The sequence below is a fragment of the Dendropsophus ebraccatus genome, chromosome 6, assembly GCF_027789765.1.
Source record: "Dendropsophus ebraccatus isolate aDenEbr1 chromosome 6, aDenEbr1.pat, whole genome shotgun sequence".
In the NCBI taxonomy this organism is placed as follows: Eukaryota; Metazoa; Chordata; class Amphibia; order Anura; family Hylidae; genus Dendropsophus; species Dendropsophus ebraccatus.
In genome coordinates this window covers 71,629,545-71,650,780 of record NC_091459.1, presented here as the reverse complement: position 1 = coordinate 71,650,780, position 21,236 = coordinate 71,629,545, and the positions used below count along the sequence as shown (strand labels likewise).

Sequence of the window (21,236 nt, the reverse complement as noted above, 5' to 3'; positions counted from 1 at the left end):
CCTGCTTGAAATCCTAGCCACCACAAACAGACCATATAGGGCCAGGGGGATCAAGTTGTACAGATGAGGTGGGTCCCGCATCTGTCAGACATTCATAGCATATCCTGTTAATATGCCGCAAAGATGGGAATACCCTTTTAAATCTGTTTGATAGGTTTCAGTATTAAAAAATACAACTACAGAGTGACTCAAAGATATGACTTTATATTTATGGTGGAATAGTCAAGAAGGTCGACTGTGTTTGTTTTTAAGATGGTGATTGCTGAAACAGCATTATAGCCACTCAGGGGCAGTGTAAACAGGTTCTAGGAGAATGGTCCTCATTTCTAATATGTAAATTCTACATTCCACACTTAAAAGGTACCTACTACTTTGTGCGTGCGGCAGGATCTCCTAATAACTCCCACAGCTCTGCACTCCGTCCTGAAGAGGGTGTAGTACAGACCTGCTGGAAGCTCCATAGGTTGCATTGCAATACACTTACAATGCTGTCTGGAGTTTCTAGCAGGTCGATACTATACTCTTTCGGATGGAGTGCAGAGCTGCAGGATAGGGCATCAATGTTAGTAATCCAGAAATCCCCTGAGAACATATGCAACCACACCTCCAAGTGGCGGCTAGGTTGAAAAGATAAACATGTCACTTTGCCCCAAAGTATAAATAGGTCCTTTAAATCAGAAAAAGTGTTGATGTGTTTCTGCGTTACGATATTCCTTCATCAGTAGACTAGAAATTGTAGGGTCTGGTTTCTGGGGTGTCAGAAACAAAAACCCTGATATCATACAAACAAATGGAAAAGGCAAGAGGCTAAATCATCCACACTTTAGCCACTTCCTAAAAAACCATAGTATACTTATATGTACGATTCAAGTATAATTTGCGTGAGTATGTGTGTATCTAATGTTCTAGCTGTATTAACCCATTTATTGTTTGCATATATCATAGGTACAGTATAATGCTTGGTAAATGACTGTGTTATGCTATGAGTAGACTACAGTCATTTTATCTGACCACTAACTTTGCATGTCCTTTCTACTGATTTCAACTGACTGACTGTTTTGTTCTCTCAGGGCAAATCATTGTGGTTATTTGGGTCATTGTATCCCCTAACAATGAAAAGCAGAAGTACTCTTTAAAGATCAACCATGATTGTGTACCAGAACATGTAATAGCAGAAGCCATCAGGAAAAAGACGCGGAGTATGCTACTCTCCTCTGAACAGCTTAAGCTTTGTGTTCTGGAGTACCAGGGCAAATATATATTAAAAGTATGTGGATGTGATGAATACTTGCTGGAAAAGTATCCACTGAGTCAGTATAAGGTGAGAAAACATCTGGTAACAGAATTAGTTTTCATGTCCACAACTTATTTTATGCCAAATACATCAGCTGTCATTTTTTGAATTAGAGGTTGTAGATGTTCATATATCCATTTATTAAACAAAGCCCATAGTTGCATGTTTGCAACCAGGGCTGTTTTTTAATGAATTTACCTATCACATCCATTACTATGGAATCCCAGCCGGATTGTATACACTCTGTATACACTCCAGCCGGGATTCCTTGCGGCCGCACAAGACTGACAGAGCACTTTACATTGTCGCCAAGGATAGTGGTAATACAGCTACACCTGAATGCACCCTGCCGGGATGAACTTCACTGGCATTGGCTGTTCTGTGGCACTGCCAGTGTCAGACATAGTGTGAACCCGGCCTAAAGCTGCCTTCATACACAGCATTTGTGGTTTTTGTGCTTTTTTTTTCTACAGCCAGATCTGAGTTTATAGTGAAATACAAAGCACACTACATGCATTTGAGCCCCAAACTGACATTTAGCAACATTTTGGTGATCATTTTGGTTTGTCATCATTTTACACAAAATAATTTTCTTGAAAATTTCTTATCTTTCAGTATATAAGAAGCTGCATTATGCTGGGCCGGATGCCCAATTTAATGTTGATGGCCAAGGACAGCTTATACAACCAGATCCCAGTTGACACCTTCACTATGCCCTCCTATTCACGAAGGATTTCAACGGCCACGCCTTACATGAACGGAGAAGCTTCTGCTAAATCTCTGTGGGCTATCAGCAGCACTCTTAGAATAAAAATTCTTTGTGCAACCTATGTCAATGTAAACATTCGAGATATTGATAAGGTACATTTTTTCATTTCTGTAGTTTTTATTATTTTGAATTTAAACATTTGTGTAAACCTCATTTACTTTTGCTTTAGATCTATGTTCGAACTGGTATTTATCATGGCGTTGAACCTTTGTGTGACAATGTCAACACTCTGCGAGTTCCCTGTTCTAATCCAAGGTGATTCATTTTATCATTCTTTTTGTAAACCTTTGTGTATATCTTCATAAAACTTTTTTTAGACTCATAATTTTCTATTTTCTTCCTGTACAACCATCATCTATTTAATCTCTCCAGTTACACTCCTTACTTTGTAGCTTTCCCTGCTTTGAAATACTAAAGTATATGTGTAATCTGCACATAGAATCACCTTTAGCTGCAAAAGGGAATCAGTACAATTGTAAAGCTCAGCCTCCCAGCAATGCTGCATAGATGTTGTAAGCAGGTCTCCTACCAGGTCTGGTGTTTGCTTGGTGGCTTTAAAACTTGGTAAGATGTTGTTTACCCCGGTGCACGGAGAGAGCCATGAATCATCTGGGCCAGATGTGGTAGGAGACCTGCCTACAGCATCTGTGCAGCGTTGCTGGATGCTAAATTGACACAATTGTGGGATTGCTTCTCTTTTATTGGAGGCTGAGGTCGTGAAGTTAAATATGGTCAGTGTTAACATTACCATTTTTGATATGTTTGGCAAACACAAGTAAACACTCTGCATCTATAATATGATTATTAATATTTATAAATATGTGTATATAAATGAGAATTTATACACTCTACTTTCCTACTTATCTCATCTTTCATTTTCCAGGTGGAATGAATGGCTTTCATATGATATGTTCATCCCCGATTTACCCAGGGCAGCTCGCCTTTGTCTTTCCATCTGCTCTGTAAAAGGCAGAAAAGGAGCTAAAGAAGTAAGTGCATTTTATTTTTTTTATTTTTTTTCCATGCATTTCAGCTGGGGGTGTAGTTTGTAGCGGTTTCTCTCTTTTTGAGTATATTTGCTGCTTGCTTGTTGTCTGTCCTTCTGTCACTAGATTTCTAAATAGTGACAGGTTTGCAGGTCAAGCAATGGAGTCCTGGATGGATCTAAATTTTTAATCCTGTACTTAATCTATACTCACAGCTGAAAGCAAAAACAGTTCCCGGGCAAGCTTGCATCCACCTTGATGAGGTCAATGAGACTAATGTCACATGTGGGTCAATAAGTATACTAAGGCCACGGTATCACACACTGATCTCAAGTAAACTCCCTGCTGCTGCTGTTCTTTCTTCAGCCCCTTTAATAAATCTGCCACTGCAACGTCTGCTTATGTGCTGCACTGTGAAATCTAAATGGCTTCTAGCTGGTGTAGATTTTAAGGGGTTTATCTGGACAGCAGAAAAGGTCATACCTCTTCTGCTCTTCAGCGTTCCACGTCCTCTGACTGTCCCTAGTGATAACTTCAGCAGATGAGGGGAACAGGAGTATGTTGGGGACAAAGATCAATCGCTGCACAGTGTTACCAATGTCGAAGCAATATTGAGCGACTGTTGGACATTGTATGTGGGCGTGGCTTCATTCACCGGCAATGACCACAACATCCTCCTGCCTCTCTCGTCAGTGGAAGTTATCAGCAGAGACAGTGAGAGAGAAGAAGCAGATTGCTGGGAAGCAGATGAGGTAAGACCCTTTCTGCTCTCTGGATAACCATTTAAGCCATGATTTATGCCATTTTATTTACACCATGTGATTTTATGCAGCGTTCCCCAACTTTCTAAAAAGCAGAGAGGGCAGTGTAGACCCGAAAGAGGCTGAAATTTTTGCTGTTTTAATAAAATGTATATTTTTTTTACTTTTTGTTTTCTGGTGTAAAACCACAATAAATTTCCCTGGTATCTGTCTAACATATTATACATTTATGGATTTGATATTTGACATTTTTAATGCGCATGTATTGTCTTTTGTAGGAACACTGCCCATTGGCATGGGGCAATATAAACTTGTTTGATTACACAGATACATTAGTCTCTGGCAAAATGGCATTGAACTTGTGGCCTGTGCCTCATGGATTAGAAGACTTGCTAAACCCCATTGGTGTCACAGGGTCCAACCCAAACAAGGTATTGCGTCATTCACCCCATCTATATAATAATAATGTCCTTATATAACACCAACATATTCTACAGCACTGTATAGAGAGGTTTATGTGCCATATTGTATTTTAGATACAGCCAATACAGTGAGCATATTTTAATAAAATATTCTTTATTCTTAATTTGATTAATAGTCACTTGAAATCAGAAAAATCAATATTTATGAAGGACGGAACTTTATAATGTTCCCACAAAGTACCATAATTTAGTACTTGAAGCAATGTGTTCCCACAATGTTAAGTATCTAAGCCACATGAGTAGCCATTGTGTGGGTAGCCATTTTAACTGTTTGCCCTTAAATATTCAGCTCCTGCACAGTAAATCGTAGCTGTAGCCACTCTTACCAGTATTATTGGCTGCTTCTTTGTGTAAGTTGTAATTAAAAGCTTTTTGTTGTTAAATGCAATTTCAGGAAACTCCCTGCCTGGAGCTTGAATTTGACTGTTTCAGTAGCCCAGTCAAGTTCCCAGATATGGCAGCAATAGAAGACCATGCAAACAAAGCTTTAGAGCGAGAGATGGGTTACAATTACAGCCATTCCGGACTGGTAAGTTGATATTGTTAATGCTGTATCTGTACCTATAATATACATATATAAGATTGATTGCCTTTGAATTCTGTAGTTTTTCTTCTGTTGCTTTATTGCTCTGGCTATACTGATTGTATTACTACTTGCTTTTTTATTATCTTTTCAATATTGCTATTGTAGATGTAAATCTCCATAGTATTGGAGCTGTCTTTTGGTGTTCTCACAATGTACTACACTTGGTTCGCTGTATATTAACCCTTTCATGCCAACAAAACGTATATTTAAGTTAGCTGACATGAAGGGGTAAATTGAGCAGGCTCAGCAGCTGAGCCCATTTCATACACATCGAGAGTTGGTTCTATGTGTACTATGTGTAGAAGACCCCCGGAGCTAATGACTGACATTGGCGATCCCACCGGTGGCAGTGATTTAACCCTTTTAGTGCTGCTATGTAATGAGATCATAGCATTTGATTGAATTGAATAACAGGTGCCTTACTTGTCAAAAGGCCTTTCTGCACCCCTGAAAAATGATTGTGGGGGTGCTGATGGGTTACTTAGCAAGTAGAGGGTCCATACTTACCTTCCAATGCTGCCAAAGAGTTTCTGCTGATAGTCTGTCTCAGCCAGACTCTATTAACAGAGCACCTATCTCACTGATCTATGCAATGCTATACCAGTACATAGATCAGTATTAGCAATCTAATTGTTTATGAAAGGTCTCTAGGGGACTTTAAAAAGTGTAAAAATAAATAAAAAGTTAAACAAAACCCTCTCCAACAATAAAAGCTAAAATCACCCGCCACCCCCTTCTTTCCCGTTTTTCAAATAAAACATTGTAAACCAAAATAAACATATTTGGTATTGCTGCATGCGGAATTGTCAAATCTATCAAAATACACTATTATTAATCCCACATAGTAAATAGCATAAAAAAGGCTTCATACTTAATAGTAAAAAGTTCATAAGAGATTAAAAAGTCCCATCAAAACAAAAGTAGTACCATTAAAAACTATGAATCATGGCGAAGAAAATAATTCTTAATACAGCCCTATAGATGGAAAAATAAAAACAATTATAGAGGGTTAGAACAGAGGAATTTTAAGCATGTTAATTTTGAAGAAAATTAGTTTTTATAAAATACTAAAATGAAACTAAATATATAATTTGGATATCATTGTAATCGCAGTGACCCACAGAATACATATAACCAGTCACTTTAAGGCTAGGTTCACACTGCGTTTTTGCAAAAAACAGATGAAAAAAACGGATGCATGTGTGCACCCGTTTTTCCATTGACTTCTACTGTAAAAAAAACAGATCAAAACGGATCCGTTTTTTTTTTTACACACAAGTAGTGTCAGCTACATTTTTGTGTCTGTCAAAAGGAAAATGGATCTGTTTTGATCAGTTTTTTTTTTTTGTTTTTTTTTTAACAATGGAAGTTAATGGAAAAATGGATCAAAACGCACACAAATGCATCCGTTTTTTTTTCATCCGTTTTTTTGTAAAAAAAAACAAAACAAAAAAACGGATGAAACAAACGGATTGAAATAATGCAGTGTGAACCTAGCCTCACTGTAACTTGCATGGTGTAAAAACAAAATCGCCCAAAGTTTGCTAAATAGCTGTTCTTTTTTTCAATTTCACCTCGCACATATATTTTTCTGTTTCGCTGTAACTTATTGCAAAACGAAAGATGTCATGAGAAAGTAAAATTTGTCCCACAAAAAATAAACCATCATATGGCTCTGTATATAGAAAAATCAAGGAGTTATGGGTGTTAGAAGGTGGTGAGGAGGAAAAAAAATTTAAATGCAAAAGTGAAAATATACCTGGCCCTGAAAGGGTTAAGGATCATCCATAACTGCTAGGGGAGAGAATGAAGCCACCAGCAATATTTATGTATTATGGTAATGTTATTTTTCAGACTAGCAGAATAGCGAGAGATAATGAAGTCAGAGAAAGTGATAAAGAGCAGCTCAAAGCCATTTCTACCCGGGACCCTCTCTCTGAAATCACTGAGCAAGAAAAAGAATTCCTTTGGAGCCACAGGTGTTTTTCACGCTTCTGTGTTCAATTGGTTTGCATAGACATGTAGATTTTAAACCATGGGAAAAAAAGGAATCATCTTTTGGGGGTTAATGAAAAAGCAAAGTTGAGGGTCATTGGGTATTCACTTGGGTGTACTGCCCCGATTAGAGCCAGATACTGAAACATGTGTTTTTTTTTTTTTTTTTTTTGTTTTCTAATGTTTGTTTTCTGATTTATAGTAATTAGATTTTTTTAGTACATTATTATGGTGGTAGCAGCCATTTAGTGATATGGACAGGAAACGTCCCATTGACATGAATGGAACCAATTACCTTTTGAAGAGGTCATTCGGCAGAGAGGCAGAGGTTTAGCTGTATTGAAATCACTCTCTACTGCTGTCATCTGTCATTGTGATGCTGTACAGATCACATTACAGCTACTTCTATCTAATCGGCAGAGGCAGATCAGGAAGAAAACTTAAAGGGGTTGTACAGTTTAAAACATTTTTCTTCCATTCTGACCCTTTGCCAAAGTTATACATACCACCTATATGCTTCCAGTACCAGAATGGTCATTTTCCCTGACTTTGAGCCCCCTCTCCAGCTGCACAGGAAGTTCTGTAGTTCTGAAAATCTCTCTGACTGTCTTCACATAGATTTTTCTGTCCTCCATTTTGTGCCAAACGTCAGAGAAGGTGGAATGTGAGTGGGCGGTGCTGGCAGTGAGACAGTCTCTTCTTATTGGTCCCCTTCAGGGCTAATTTAAATATGTGGGTGTATGAATTCTTATTGGTCTAGTAGTAGTGAGCAGCAGCCAGATCCTAGCCCATGTAGAATAGCTGACTGCTAATGTCTCTACTGTCATGTCCCTGTATGTACATACAAGCTCTCCATGATGATGTAGCAGAGCTGAGTTTTACTACAGTGCTGCCATGTTCCTGGAGGTAATTTTGCTCCATTAAGAATTCATACACCCACATATTTAAATTAGCCCTGAAGGGGACCAGTTAGGAGAGACTGTCTCACTGCCAGGACCGCCCAGTCACATTCCACCTTCTCTGACGTTTGGCACAAAATGGAGGACAGAGAAATCTATGTGAAGACAGTCAGAGAGATTTTCAGAACTACAGAACTTCCTGTGCAGCTGGAGAGGGGGCTCAAAGTCAGGGAAAACGACCATTCTGGTACAGGAAGCATATGGGGGGTATGTATAACTTTGGCAAAGGGTCGCAGTGGAAGAAAAATGTTTTAAACTGTACAACGCCTTTAATGTACATACATACATCATACATGAAACACTAGCTGTTGCCAGAATATAAGAACTATAGCTTAGATCTTTGTATCATCATGAGGACTATGATAGTGTCTGGTCCTGCCTCATCCTCTCTTATTTTTGGTTTCTTCAGATTTAGTGAAGATACATAGTGAAAATATGAATTCTACATCTTAAACCTATATTTTTTTTATTAGCTGTTTGGTAAAAGTGTAAGCCTCAACTGCATTTTTTAAATATTTTTATATTTTTATGCAAACTTGCATGACTGGGCCCATGGGTGAAAAGTTCTGCCTTTGAGTATGGTATATTTATTTACTCATTTATGCTTTATTTTGTAGATGTTGTGTCAGATGTTGACACAGCATTGAAAGTGTTTATGTACCACACACTGTAGTTGCATACCGCAGCTGATAAGTACTGGAAGATTTTTAAAAAGAAGAAATTTACAAATCCATATAACTTTCTGACACCAGTTGAAATGGTGAAAAATATATTTTTTAAGAGGTTCCCATTTAAGTTGTATCCTATAGCTTCTCTTGTGCATAGGTTTAAATTTTTTTTTTTTTTCTACATGTCCACTGCACAGACTGAAAAATGAGTGAAAAGTGACAATGAAGCCAAATTCTAATCATACTGGGTGGTAGTTGTCACTTTCAAAGCCCGAAATAGGCAGAAAGTGAAGCCTTTCTTCTTCTTTTAGTGATTTACGTTCTTTGTTTTCTGCAGACATTATTGCCGAAATACTCCAGAAATCCTCCCTAAGCTGCTTTTAGCTGTGAAATGGAACTGCAGAGATGACGTTACACAGGTACATAATAGTATCCCAACTCGCCACAAACAGGGTTTTATAACAGAAGAGCTATGCTGTGTTCTTACTCCTGCATTTACATTGTTAAAGGACAAGTGCCATGAAAAACTTTTTCCCAGTAATTGAAGCACATTACAAAGTTATATAACTCTGTAATGTGCTTCAATCACCTATCTGCCTCCCTTCCCCGTCTTTTCCTCCCTCCACCCCCCACCAGAAAGTGTAAGAAACTCACACAGACCTAATGACTGTTGTCACCGTCACCAGGCAGCTCCTTCTTGTGAGGATGAGTCATCAGCAGGAGGGCTGCTCTAGGTCCTGTTACACCAGCCTCCCCCTCCCCCTCCTTGTCAGGTGACTCTGCTTGCTCAGCTTATCTTCTCTAGGGACATGAGTCATTCACTCACTGAGTCCACGGCAGCAGGAGAGAGTATGAGGTGGGGGAGGTGGGGGGGGCTGCCTATCTGCCGGAGTCAGTCGGAGGGAAGATAAGCAAGACACATGTGACAAGTGATGGCTTGCAGTTGTTCAGCCAATGGGAGCTTAGCAAGCTGAGTCACCTGACAAGGCAGGGGAGGGGGGGGCCGCTGTAACAGGAGAAGGAGCTGAGAGAAGAGCTTGGGGACGGTGACGACAGTCATTAGGTCTGTGTGAGTTAGGACACTTCCTGGTGGTGGGTGGAGGGGGGAAAAGACAGGGAAGGGAGGCAGATAGGTGATTGAAGCATATTACACAGTTATATAACTTTTGTAATGTGCTTCAATTACTGGGAAAAAGTTTTTCATGGCACTTGTCCTTTAAAGGCTTCTCAATGGTGAAGTATTGTTTGTATGATAGGAAAAATACAGGAAGGACTTTTCTCTGTAAATTGTTACAAAAGAGTTTCAAAAGATCTCCATTACTAACTTTATATTTGGCCAAAGCATCAACAACAGTGTTCTGATGCTAACTGGCTTTGTAATAAATCATACAATTCCTATATCACATACGATGATGATTATTATCTTCGCATTATTACAGATGTACTGTCTTCTTAAAGACTGGCCCCCAATCCGACCTGAACAAGCGATGGAACTGCTGGACTTCAATTACCCAGACAGGATAGTACGGTCATTTGCAGTTACATGCCTGGAGAAGTATCTGACTGATGACAAGCTGTCACAGTATCTCATCCAGCTAGTACAGGTAATATTCTTTGGTTAAGGTCTGTAAGTGCTGGGCTAGAAGTCGCATTGACGTCATTTCATTATGTCTTTCAGATATTATTTTCACCTATAAAACCCCTAATTCTGTACACATTCCCAAATTTTACACTTTTAATACATATCATCACCTGGATCAAGCTTATATGCTTGTAAAAGAGTCCAGGAACGGGAGCCGCCTTCCTCAGTAGGTGAAGCCTCCCTGCTCTGTTTTCTTTGAGGCCCCTATATGACTTATTGTTAGTAAATTAGACTTAGAAGCCTTGTCATATGCAGAAAGGAAGACTTTATTTGGAGCAGGGGGGTACACCACACAGGGAATAGATATAAGTATGCAGCAGTACATGAACTGAACTTAGATTTTAACATTGTTTCGCATAACTGAACGTTGATCAACGCCAATGTGCAGGTGTTACTTTATTTTAGTAAAGATGTATGCTTTATGTTTGCCTTATGTTCTTGTTTGTGCAGGTTCTAAAATATGAGCAGTACTTGGACAATTTACTAGTTAGGTTTCTGCTGAAGAAGGCCCTAACCAATCAGAGAATTGGACACTTTTTTTTCTGGCATTTAAAGTAAGTTCACAACTATTAGCAGTATATCCTGCCCTTTTCAAGTAGAGCACCTCAGAGTTAAAGGGGTCTTATTTGGGGATTCAGGGGGAAAAGTGAGAACAGGACACAGCGATGAGCTGAATCAGCTCTGCATCTCAATGCACAGGCCCTAGGGAGATTTGTATGATCTCAGAGGGAGACATAGAAGGGGTAAAAAGAATACTTACCAGCTCCCGAAAATTAGTCTTTGATGTTGGAACTTCCATTTCCTTCTTGCTATAGTAACTCTTACCTTTACTTGCTCAAAGGGCACTTGATATGAAAGAATTGCATAATGAAACACAGCAGTCTGTATAACTGAGAGTGTGTTAGCCTGCTCTGCTGCCACAGGATATCTGTGGGCATTACTGTAAAGTCCATTTAAAGTGTCACTTCCATCGCAGGGGGGAGGGGGGTTGCAGAAGTCAATAGTACGGGCGAGACTTTGTAATTGGGTTCATTCGGCAAATATGCCATTATCTGCATTCAAAAAGACTTTCCCCAGGTCCCCCCTCTCCCCCTCCCTTTCTCTCATCCACTGCTCATTATCAGGAAATCTCCACTATTTTCCATCAGTCGGACCCTGTCTGTTCTATGAAGGGGGGAGGAGGGAGATTAGTCAGCAGCAGAGAGCAGGGAACAAAGGATTACACATCGGGAGATAGCCCTGTGGTGTAGCTGTAAATTAACTCATTGTTGTCCTGTTTTGGTGCCTCATCTCCCTCAATCCCTTCCCTCTCCATAGAGAACAATGAAGACGGGGGGTTTGGGGGAGAGCTTCAAACTGCTTTTTCATTATAAAAATGCATTTTTCGGCTAATAAACCCAATTACAAAGTTCCTTAAAATCGCCTGTACTATTGATTCTGCAAAAAAAAAATGTTAACGACATTGACACTTTAACCTCTTAACCCCTTAAGGACAGAGCCTGAAATGGCCTTAAGGACCGGAGCAAATTTTATGAATTTGACCAGTGTCACTTTATTCATTAATAACTTCGGGATGCTTTTACCTATCCGGCTGATTCTGAGATTGTTTTCTCGTGACATATTGTACTTCACATTTCTTGTAAATTGGAGTCGATACTTATAACGAATCTTTATGAAAAAACCCAAAATAGCGTGAAAAATTGTGAAAAAATGCATTTTTCCAACTTTAAAACTTTTCTGCTTATACAGAAAATGGTTATACCACATAAATTATATATTAAATAGCATTAGCAACATGTCTACTTTATGTTGGCGGCATTTATTAAACTATATTTCATTTTTTTTAGACAATAGGAAGCTTAAAACATTAGCAGCAAATTTCCAAATTTTCAGTAAAATTTCAAAATCAGATATTTTTAGGGAACTGTTCAGGTTTAAAGTGTATTTGAGGGGACTGTGTGTTAGAAAGCCTCACGAAGCACCCCATTTCAGAAACTGCACCCCCTAAACTCTGCAAAAGCACATCCAGAAAGTTTTTTAACCCTTTAGGGGAGTCACAGAAATAAAAGCTAAGTGTGTAAGAAATTTGAAAATTTTAATTTTCTGTGCAGAGATTTTATTGTAATCCAATATTTTTCATAATTATAAACCTATTACCAGAGAAATGCACCCCAATATTGATTGCCCCATTTCTGCAGTTTATAGAAATACCCCATATGTGGCCCTATTGCGCTATTTGACGCAACCACAAGCCTCAGATATAAGGGAGCGCCTAGTGAATTTCAATGGCTCCGTTATTTTTGGTCATTTTTGACTGTACCACTTCAGGTTGGCAGAGGCTCTGGGGTGCCAAAACCTAAAAAACACCCCTAAAGGGACACCATTTAGAAAACTACACCCCTCAAGGAATGTAACAAGGGGTGCGGTGAGCATCTGGACCCCACAGGTGCTTCACAGATTTTCCAAACAATATGGCTTGAAAAAAGACTAAAGTATTTTTTACACTAAAATGTTGTTCTAGCCTTCAATTTTTCATTTTCACAAAGGGATAAAAGGAAAAAAAAAACACAAAACATGTAGCGCAGTTTCTCCCGAGTACGGAAATACCCCACATGTGGACATAAAGTGCCAAGCGGGCGCAGGACGAGCCTCCAAAGGGAAGGAGTGCCAATTGGCTTTTGGAAGCTGGATTTCACTGGAATGGATTTCAAGGGCCATGTCGCATTTACAGAGCCCTCGTGCTGCCAAGACACTGGAAACCCCCCACAAGTGACCCCATTCTGGAAACTACACCCCTCAAGGAATCTAACAAGGGGTGCAGTGAGCATATGGACCCCACTGGTGACGGGCACAAATGTGGAAAAATGTGACGTGAAAGTGAAAATTTTCATTTTTTCACTTTCATGGCACAAATGTGCCCGTCATCCAGGGGTCCATATCCTCACTGCACCCCTTGTTAGATTCCTTGAGGGGTGTAGTTTCCAGAATGGGGTCACTTGTGGGGGGTTTACAGTGTTTTGGCAGCACGAGGGCTCTGTAAATGCGACATGGCGTTCATCATCCATTCTAGCCAAATCCAACCTCTAAAATCCAAATGGCGCTCCTTCCCTTCGGAGGCTTGCCCTGCACCCACATGGCGCTTTATGTCCACATGTGGGGTATTTACGGACTCGGGGGAAATTGCTCTACACATTTTGTGTGTTTTTTTCTCTTTTAACCCCTTGTGAAAATGATAAATTCAAGGCTAGACCAACATTATAGTGTAAAAAATTTAATATTTCATTTTCACGCCACATTGTTCCACATTTGTGCCCGTCACCAGTGGGGTCCATATGCTGACTACACCCCTTGTTACATTCCTTGAGGGGTGTAGTTTCCATAATAGGGTCACTTGTGGGGGGTTTAACTGTCTTGGCAACACAGGGGCCTTTTGAATGCAACATGGCCCCTCGAAATCCATTCCATCCAAATCCAGCCTTCAAAAACCAAATGGCGCACCTTCCCTTTGGAGGCTTACCCTGCACCCGCATGGCGCTTTATGTCCACATGTGGGGTATTTCCGTACTCAGGGGAAATTGCTCTACACATTGTGTTTTTTTTTATCTTTTAACCCCTTGTGAAAATGAAAAAATCAAGACAAGATCAATGATTTAGAGTAAAAATTTTAAAAAAATTACACTAAATGTTGGTCTAGCCTTGATTTTTTTCCATTTCCACAAGGGGTTAAAAAAGAAAATGAACACAAAACGTGTAGGGTAGTTTCCCCTGAGTACGAAAATACCCCACATGTGGACATAATTTGCCATATGGGCACAGGGCAAGTCACCAAAAGGACAGAGCGCCATTTAGAGGCTGGAATGGGGGATGGAGGCCATGTCGCAATTACAAAGCTCCTGTGCTGCCAGAACAGTAGAAACCCCCGACAAGTGACCCAATTCTGGAAACTACACCCCATAAGGAATCTAACAAGGGGTGCAGTGAGCATATGGACCCCACTAGTGATGGGCACATGTGTAGGACATGTGCCGTGAAAATAAAAAATACCATTTTTTTCATTTTCACGTCCCAAATGTGGCCGTCACCAGGGGGCCATATACCCGCTGCCCCACTTGTTAGATTCCTTATGGGGTGTAGTTTCCAGAATGGGGTCACTTGTGGGGGGTTTCTACTGTCCTGGCCGCACAGAGGCTTTGTAATTGCATCATGGTATCCTCTAATGGGAATGGCGGCCATACCTATTTAGCTGGGGAAAAGGGACAATTCTAATTTATTTGGGGGTATTAGGCCAATTATTAGTTTATAAGGTTGGAAAATGACAGGTGTCCATCAAATTCAACCTGTGTTGATCCAGAGGAAGGCAAAAACCCCTCGTGAGGCAGACGACAGTAGCCTCATCACAGGGGAAAAATTCCTTCCCGACTCCATAATGGCGATCAGAATAATCCCTGGATCAACGTGACCCCTGAAATAGGAATAAGGGACAGAATTTAGACAATGTAGAACCCCAGTGACGTGTGGTGCGCCTTGGAGCGATCCAGTATGCAGAGGCCGGGGGGATCAGGACAGGTGTCACACTGGTAAATGGTGTCCTTCCTGATCCCCCTGTTACCCCACACTCTGCACTTCTTCTGGGGTCTCCTGTTCTCCAGTGTGGGGGACGTCACCTGGAAAATGTTGTCCTGGTGCGATACGGGGTCCTTCATATCCAGAAGCGCTGGGTCCGCTCCATGGCTGCTAAATATTAGGGCTCTATTACTGCTTCTGATATGTTCGGATCGTGCCGCAAGCTACAGTAGCTCGGGCAGCGAGGGACCGGAAGAGGGGGTGCTGGTATAAAGGTTATCCCCGTACGGGTAGTAACCTTCATCCAGCAGTGGGAAGATCAGTTCCCGGACGATCTTCCCACTTGTTCCGAGGATGGGGGGGGGGGCATCTGGGGGCTGGATTCGGGTGTCCCTTCCTACATACACTCTAAGGGTACGTGCACACTGCGGAATCGCGAAGGATAACCCTTTGTGCATTCCGCAGTTGGCACCCGCCGGCGGACTGATGCAGGCGCACGTCTCCGTCCGTGTCGTAGACTCCATTCTATGCACGGGCGGATTCCGCTCTGCGTCCAACGTGTTGATGGAATGACGGATAATGGAATCCGCCCATGCATAGGATAGAGTCTATGACACAGGCGGAGACGCGCCCCTGCATCAGTCCGCCGGCGGGTGCCAGCTGCGGAATGCACAAAGGGTTATCCTTCGCCATTCCGCAGTGTGCACGTACCCTAAATCTGTAAGTGTACCCTGAGGTACTGTCACAGAGTGTGTAGAATTTCACACCATACCGTCATCTCTTATTGGGACGGTACTGGCGGAAAAGACGTGTCTGGGGGGCAGCGTACGCTACGCTACTCCCAGACACGTCACTGGATGATGAGGAGGATGAGGATGAATGGAGGAAAGAAGGATCCCCCATTCATCCTCACTGGCTGTTTCGGTGTCGGAGGCAATAATAATGTATGCGTCCGACACCGAAAACACCCTGGGGGCCATCTTTATATGGGGATTGGTATATGGGGTATGTAGTGGTGTAGTGTAAAACTTTATTCAATGTAGTGTGGTGTAATGTAGTGTTTTTTTACGTGTTTTTTACAGTAAGTATACAAAAAAAACCTACGCCAAAAATGGTGTTGCTGATGAATGCCGCACTTATGTTCGGCACTTATCAGCAGACCGTGGCAGTAGGATATAAAAAAAAAACACCCTACGCCAAAAAGGAGGAGTTGCTGATTAGCAGCGCACTTTCGTGCGATGCTGATCAACACTCAGCGGCGATAGGGTGCGGAAAATAGAAAAAAAAAAAATTGGGAAAAATTTTTTTTTTTTTTACTACATTCTGAACATCCCTGTAGTGGCTGATACGTGTATTACACTTATCAGCCGCTAGGGGGCAGCAGAGCGCAAGATCCGAAAATAGACGACGCTGGAGCCGGAAAAATACGAAAATAGACGACGCTGGAGCCGGAAAGAGACGATCGGGACTCACGGAAGAAGCCGAAGTCCCGACAAGAGGAAGTGGACGCCGGGAACCCGGAAGATGCCGATCAGGACCCCGGGACAGGTGAGTAATGTACAAATACCTGCTCCGGACCCCTCAGCTACCTAGCTGAGGGGTCCGGAGCAGGTATTTATTACTTGTGGGGACTTTGATCGCCGTGAACGGCCGGCCGGCTGGCCGGCCGTTCACGGCGATCGGGACGGTGGTACCGTGACCACCATTACTTTTTACAGTAATGGCGGTCGGTGCCGTCCTCGGACAGCACCGACCGCCATTTTTTTCCGGGTCATCGGGCCACCGATGGCCCGGAAAGGTTCCGATCGCCGCTATGGGCTTATCAGCCAATAGCGGCGATCGTCGGCATGGGGGGGGTTAACAACCCTCCATGCCGACAGGGAGAGATGGCCTGCTATGTATTATAGCAGGCTATCTCCCCCGATCGGGACCCGGCCGGCCGCGGCGCCCGTTTAAAGGGATGACGTACCGGCACGTCATGGGTCCTTAAGTGACAGTGATCCATGACGTGCCGGTACGTCATGGGTCCTTAAGAGGTTAAGGACATAGGACGTACCGGTACGTCCTATGTCCTCACTTGCACTTCAAAGCGGGGCCGCGCGGCGGCCCCGCTTTGAAGTGCCGCGATCCCGGGTGCCGCGTGTAGCCCGGGACCGCCGCTATTAGCGGGCACGGTCTGATCGCCGTGCCCGCTAATTAGCTAATCGGAGGCAGCTGTCAAAGTTGACAGCTGCCTCCGATTACCGGAGGCAACGTTTCCCTGGTGTCTAGTGGGGGAGATCGCTCCTCCGGGACCTTGTCCCGGAGGAGCGATCTCCGTTACTGATGCCGGCCGGGGACGCGTCCAAGATGGCGCCGTCCTCGGCTCGGCACTCGTTCGTTTTCGGCTGCAGCAGCCGAAAGCAAACGAGTGCCGATCTCATGGATCTCTGCAGCATATCTATGCTGCAGAGATCTCAATGAGAGATCACAGTGTATATACTAGAAGTCCCCTAGGGGGGCTTCTAGTATATGTGTAAAAAAAAAAAAAAAAAAAGTGTTTATAGTAAAAAGCCCCCTCCCCTAATAAAAGTCTGAATCACCCCCCTTTTCCCAGGTTTTAAATAAAAGTAAACAAATAAATAAATAAACATGTTTGCTATCGCCGCGTGCGTAATCGCCCGAACTATTAATTAATCACATTCCTGATCTCGTACGGTAAACGGCGTCAGCGCAAAAAAATCCCAAAGTGCAAAATTGCGCATTTTTGGTCGCATCAAATCCAGAAAAAATGTAATAAAAAGCGATCAAAAAGACGTATATGGGCAATCAAGGTACCGATAGAAAGATCAAATCATGGCGCAAAAAATGACACCTCGCACAGCCCCATAGACCAAAGGATAAAAGCGCTATAAGCCTGGGAATAGAGCGATTTTAAGGAACGTATATTGGTTAACAACGGTTTGAATTTTTTACAGGCCATCAGATACAATATAAGTTATACATGTTATATATCGTTTTAATCGTAACGACTTGAGGAACATGCATAACAAGTCAGTTTTACCCCAGGGTGAATGGCGTAAAAACACATTTCCCCCAAATAAAAGAAATGCGTTTTTTTTTTCTATTTCACCACACTTCGAATTTTTTTCTGGTTTCGCAGTGTACTTTATGCAAAAATTCCGCCTGTAATTGCAAAGTACAATTAGTGACGCAAAAAATAAGGGGTCATGTGGGTTTCTAGGTGGAAAAATGCAAGTGCTATGACCTTTTAAACACAAGGAGGAAAAACCGAAAACGTAAAAACGAAAATGGGCCATGTCCTTAAAGGGTTAAGGTGGTGATAATCATACACCTTTAATATTTGTCAGCCGAACTATTCTCTCCCATCCTCCCCATACACGTGCATTTTTGGCAGGTGGACCTCTATGGGGAGGGTTAAGTAGCAGCCAGACAGCTCTGGACCCGGCTTATCTCTGCAAACCAAAGGGCCGCGCTGTTAAATTCCACCACAAGTGACCTCAATCTTCACTGACATCATCTGTTGGTGGAGACTTGGGGGGGCTTTATACTAATGTCCTAACCAGCCCTAACCTGCGGGTGCAGCCAACATAACTATGAAATATATGTGAACCCTTAGTGTTGGAGCACTGAGTTTATAAGTAACAATATAACCCTAAACAAGACAATCGTATGTAAGCTAAACCTACCATATTATACTTTTTTCCGGGGTAAAGGCCTTGATGAAGGGTGCCTTCCCCACCTGAAATGTGTTGCCTTGAGTGACCCCGTTTTAATAGACAGGAATAAAAGTTAAGTATACTCTTAAAGCAAATGTACCATTAAGGTTATTAATTTTGTGTACCTGGCCAGCGCAGAGATGGTGCCGTCCATTTTTCAAATTGCTGCCTGGTTCCCTCCAGCTGTGCTGGTTTCTTCATATGCAAATCGGGCAACTCTGTGCACTGGAGGCGGGCAGGAGCCCACAGTGTACGGATATTCCTCTCCCCTCACCGTCACCGAGGGGAGTGGGATATCAGTGTACTAGGGGCGCTGGGCTAGCCTCCAGTGCATAGAGCAGCGCTATTTTGTATATGAAGAAACTGCCGAAGATGGCAGAAACCAGGTATTGAAAAATGGATCGTGCCACCAGGATCTCTGTGCCAGCGCTAACCAGGTGATGTAAAAAATATATGTATATCCTTAGTGGTACATTCGCTTTTAAGTATACTCTTAAGCACACTGGATCGTTAAGCTTATTCTGATTGTCATGAATACTCTATATAAATTTAGTGCATATATTCTTTTGCCGGTAATAATACCTGTAAAATTCACATTAGGTCAGAAATGCACAACAAAACAGTCAGTCAGAGGTTTGGACTGTTGCTGGAATCCTACTGCAGAGCCTGCGGCATGTACCTCAAGCATCTAAGTCGACAGGTGGAGGCTATGGAGAAACTTATTAACCTCACTGACATCCTGAAACAGGAGAAGAAGGATGAGCCCCACAAGGTAAGTTTATTGCTCTGTAATAGATGGATAATCTGCTGTTTTATGATTGGCAGCAAAGGTTTAGACAGATGCTATGCACAAATTTAGTCATGTAGAGGGTACTGGTCACTACAGCAGCTGCCAGATCAGCTGTGAATTTCTCTCATAATCCAGGAGTTTGGGTATCCATGATAAGAAGCCACGTGGTGACAGAAATGTGCATGATTCTAATCCAGAGGAGATTTCACTCATATCCGCCACCAGGTGGTTCGTTGTCATGGATACCTGAATTTACAGATAATGAGAGATATACATTGCTGATACGGCAGCGGTTTAAGTGACTGGTATGCCTCTTACACATAGCAAGTTGGAAAATTAACCAATGTATTAGGAATTCCTAAAGGGAATCTGTCAGAAAGTTAGGGTTTTCTAACCTGCAGTAAGAGCCTAATAGAGAGCAATAGGCAGAGAAGCATAGTGCTTCCAATATGGTGCACTGTTTTTTATGTTTGCCATAACCTTGTACTACCTAGGTGGTCTGCAGCTACTCTAATTGAGATATTACATTATAGTATTTACAGTTCCACTGTCTGGTGAGCTGTCCCTACAAGGGCCTACATAGGAGATGTGTTTAATTTGTGTCTCACGTTCAATATTTGTTTTACACACATTTATTAAAAGTTACATTTTATTTTTCCACTGGGAAAATCCAGGATAGAGTGAGCTATCTGGCCCATTGTGCTTCTTAGTGTTCCTCCCGGTCTGATGCAGCGCTTTATGCTGCCACCAACTGTCAGTTGATTTTAATACATTTTCTCTGGAGTACCCTTTTAAAGGTTGGCTGAAGTGGCTGGATTTGGCCATTTTGGATGACCAACTTTTGTAAATTACATGCAAGCAATTGTTCAAAATGGCAAAAGGCAGACTAATGCCAGAAATGTGGACCTTTAGACTAAACTATCAAACACATTTCTTAGCAGACTATCATGTTTCTGTTTGTACGATCACGTGGAAGGTTGATTTAGCCATCACATCATGGCCAGCTTTATGTAGCAACTGTATTTAAGTACTTTTCTAATGGCACATTGCACTTAAATTCCCACTTTCTATAGAAAGTCTGACATGGTTGTTGCCTGAATATAAATCATGGTATTGGACTTTGTGCACACTATTTTAATAGACGTTTGTTGCAGGTGCAGATGAAGTTTCTTGTTGAGCAAATGAAGAGGCCAGATTTTATGGATGCATTACAAGGCTTTACCTCACCTCTCAATCCTGCACATCAGTTGGGGAATCTCAGGTATTTCCATGTATTCTTTCCTGTCCCTCCTTCCTGTTGTTTCCTCTTCCTTTCCCTCTTGTCTGATCACAGCTGGCCCCCAGATAGGCTTTCTAAATCATTCTTTTGTTATTTAGGCTTGAAGAATGCAGAATAATGTCTTCTGCAAAAAGACCACTTTGGCTTAACTGGGAGAACCCTGATATTATGTCTGAAATGTTGTTTCTGAATAATGAGATAATCTTTAAAAATGGAGATGGTACGTAAAATGTAATAATAAATTGATATGTTAATAATTATGAAAACGTCAAAAAAATGGTAACCTATATCTAGTGTAATACAGCTGAATAAAATCCATAGACTGTGGAGGGTGTTGGTTAATAAAGGCTGATACAGTAATACGTATTGCTGCCAGATTGATGCAGTTCAGGAATCCTACACAATTCACATCTCCTGGGAAGCATTCAGTGTTTTGATGAAAAAGGAATCAGTGTGAAAATAAAATGAATATATGTGCAGGCATGAGTTGCTGAAAGGTCAGAAGGATTGTTGACAGGACTGCAGACTGTAAAGTGTGTGAGAATATACTTGTGGTCTTACCATAGATGCTGTAGTAACCAGGACCACTAAGGTGTGCATGTATAGACATTCTCTTTAGAATGGAAGCTGGAAACACTGTTATAACATTGGTCTCGGGTTGGTGTTCAAATAAAAAACAAGCTATACTCTCCTCCCCTCAGGTCCCCCACAGGTGGCCACACTGATGCCCCTAGTCCCCTCAC

General features: G+C 41.9%; 1 protein-coding gene across 7 annotated transcripts in view; it reads left to right on the top strand.

Annotated features, from left to right (window-relative positions):
- PIK3CA (phosphatidylinositol-4,5-bisphosphate 3-kinase catalytic subunit alpha) overlaps positions 1–21,236 on the top strand; it is a 55,098-nt gene that overhangs the window by 22,746 nt on the left and 11,116 nt on the right. For all 7 annotated transcript variants that reach the window (XM_069975158.1, XM_069975159.1, XM_069975157.1 and 4 more), the window contains 13 exons: positions 1,071–1,321; positions 1,910–2,155; positions 2,233–2,318; positions 2,947–3,052; positions 4,089–4,241; positions 4,687–4,821; positions 6,733–6,857; positions 8,838–8,919; positions 9,940–10,104; positions 10,593–10,696; positions 19,025–19,196; positions 20,369–20,475; positions 20,592–20,713. In XM_069975158.1, the coding sequence (XP_069831259.1) occupies positions 1,071–1,321; positions 1,910–2,155; positions 2,233–2,318; positions 2,947–3,052; positions 4,089–4,241; positions 4,687–4,821; positions 6,733–6,857; positions 8,838–8,919; positions 9,940–10,104; positions 10,593–10,696; positions 19,025–19,196; positions 20,369–20,475; positions 20,592–20,713 (1,854 nt within the window). The remainder of the gene's footprint in view (positions 1–1,070; positions 1,322–1,909; positions 2,156–2,232; positions 2,319–2,946; positions 3,053–4,088; positions 4,242–4,686; positions 4,822–6,732; positions 6,858–8,837; positions 8,920–9,939; positions 10,105–10,592; positions 10,697–19,024; positions 19,197–20,368; positions 20,476–20,591; positions 20,714–21,236) is intronic.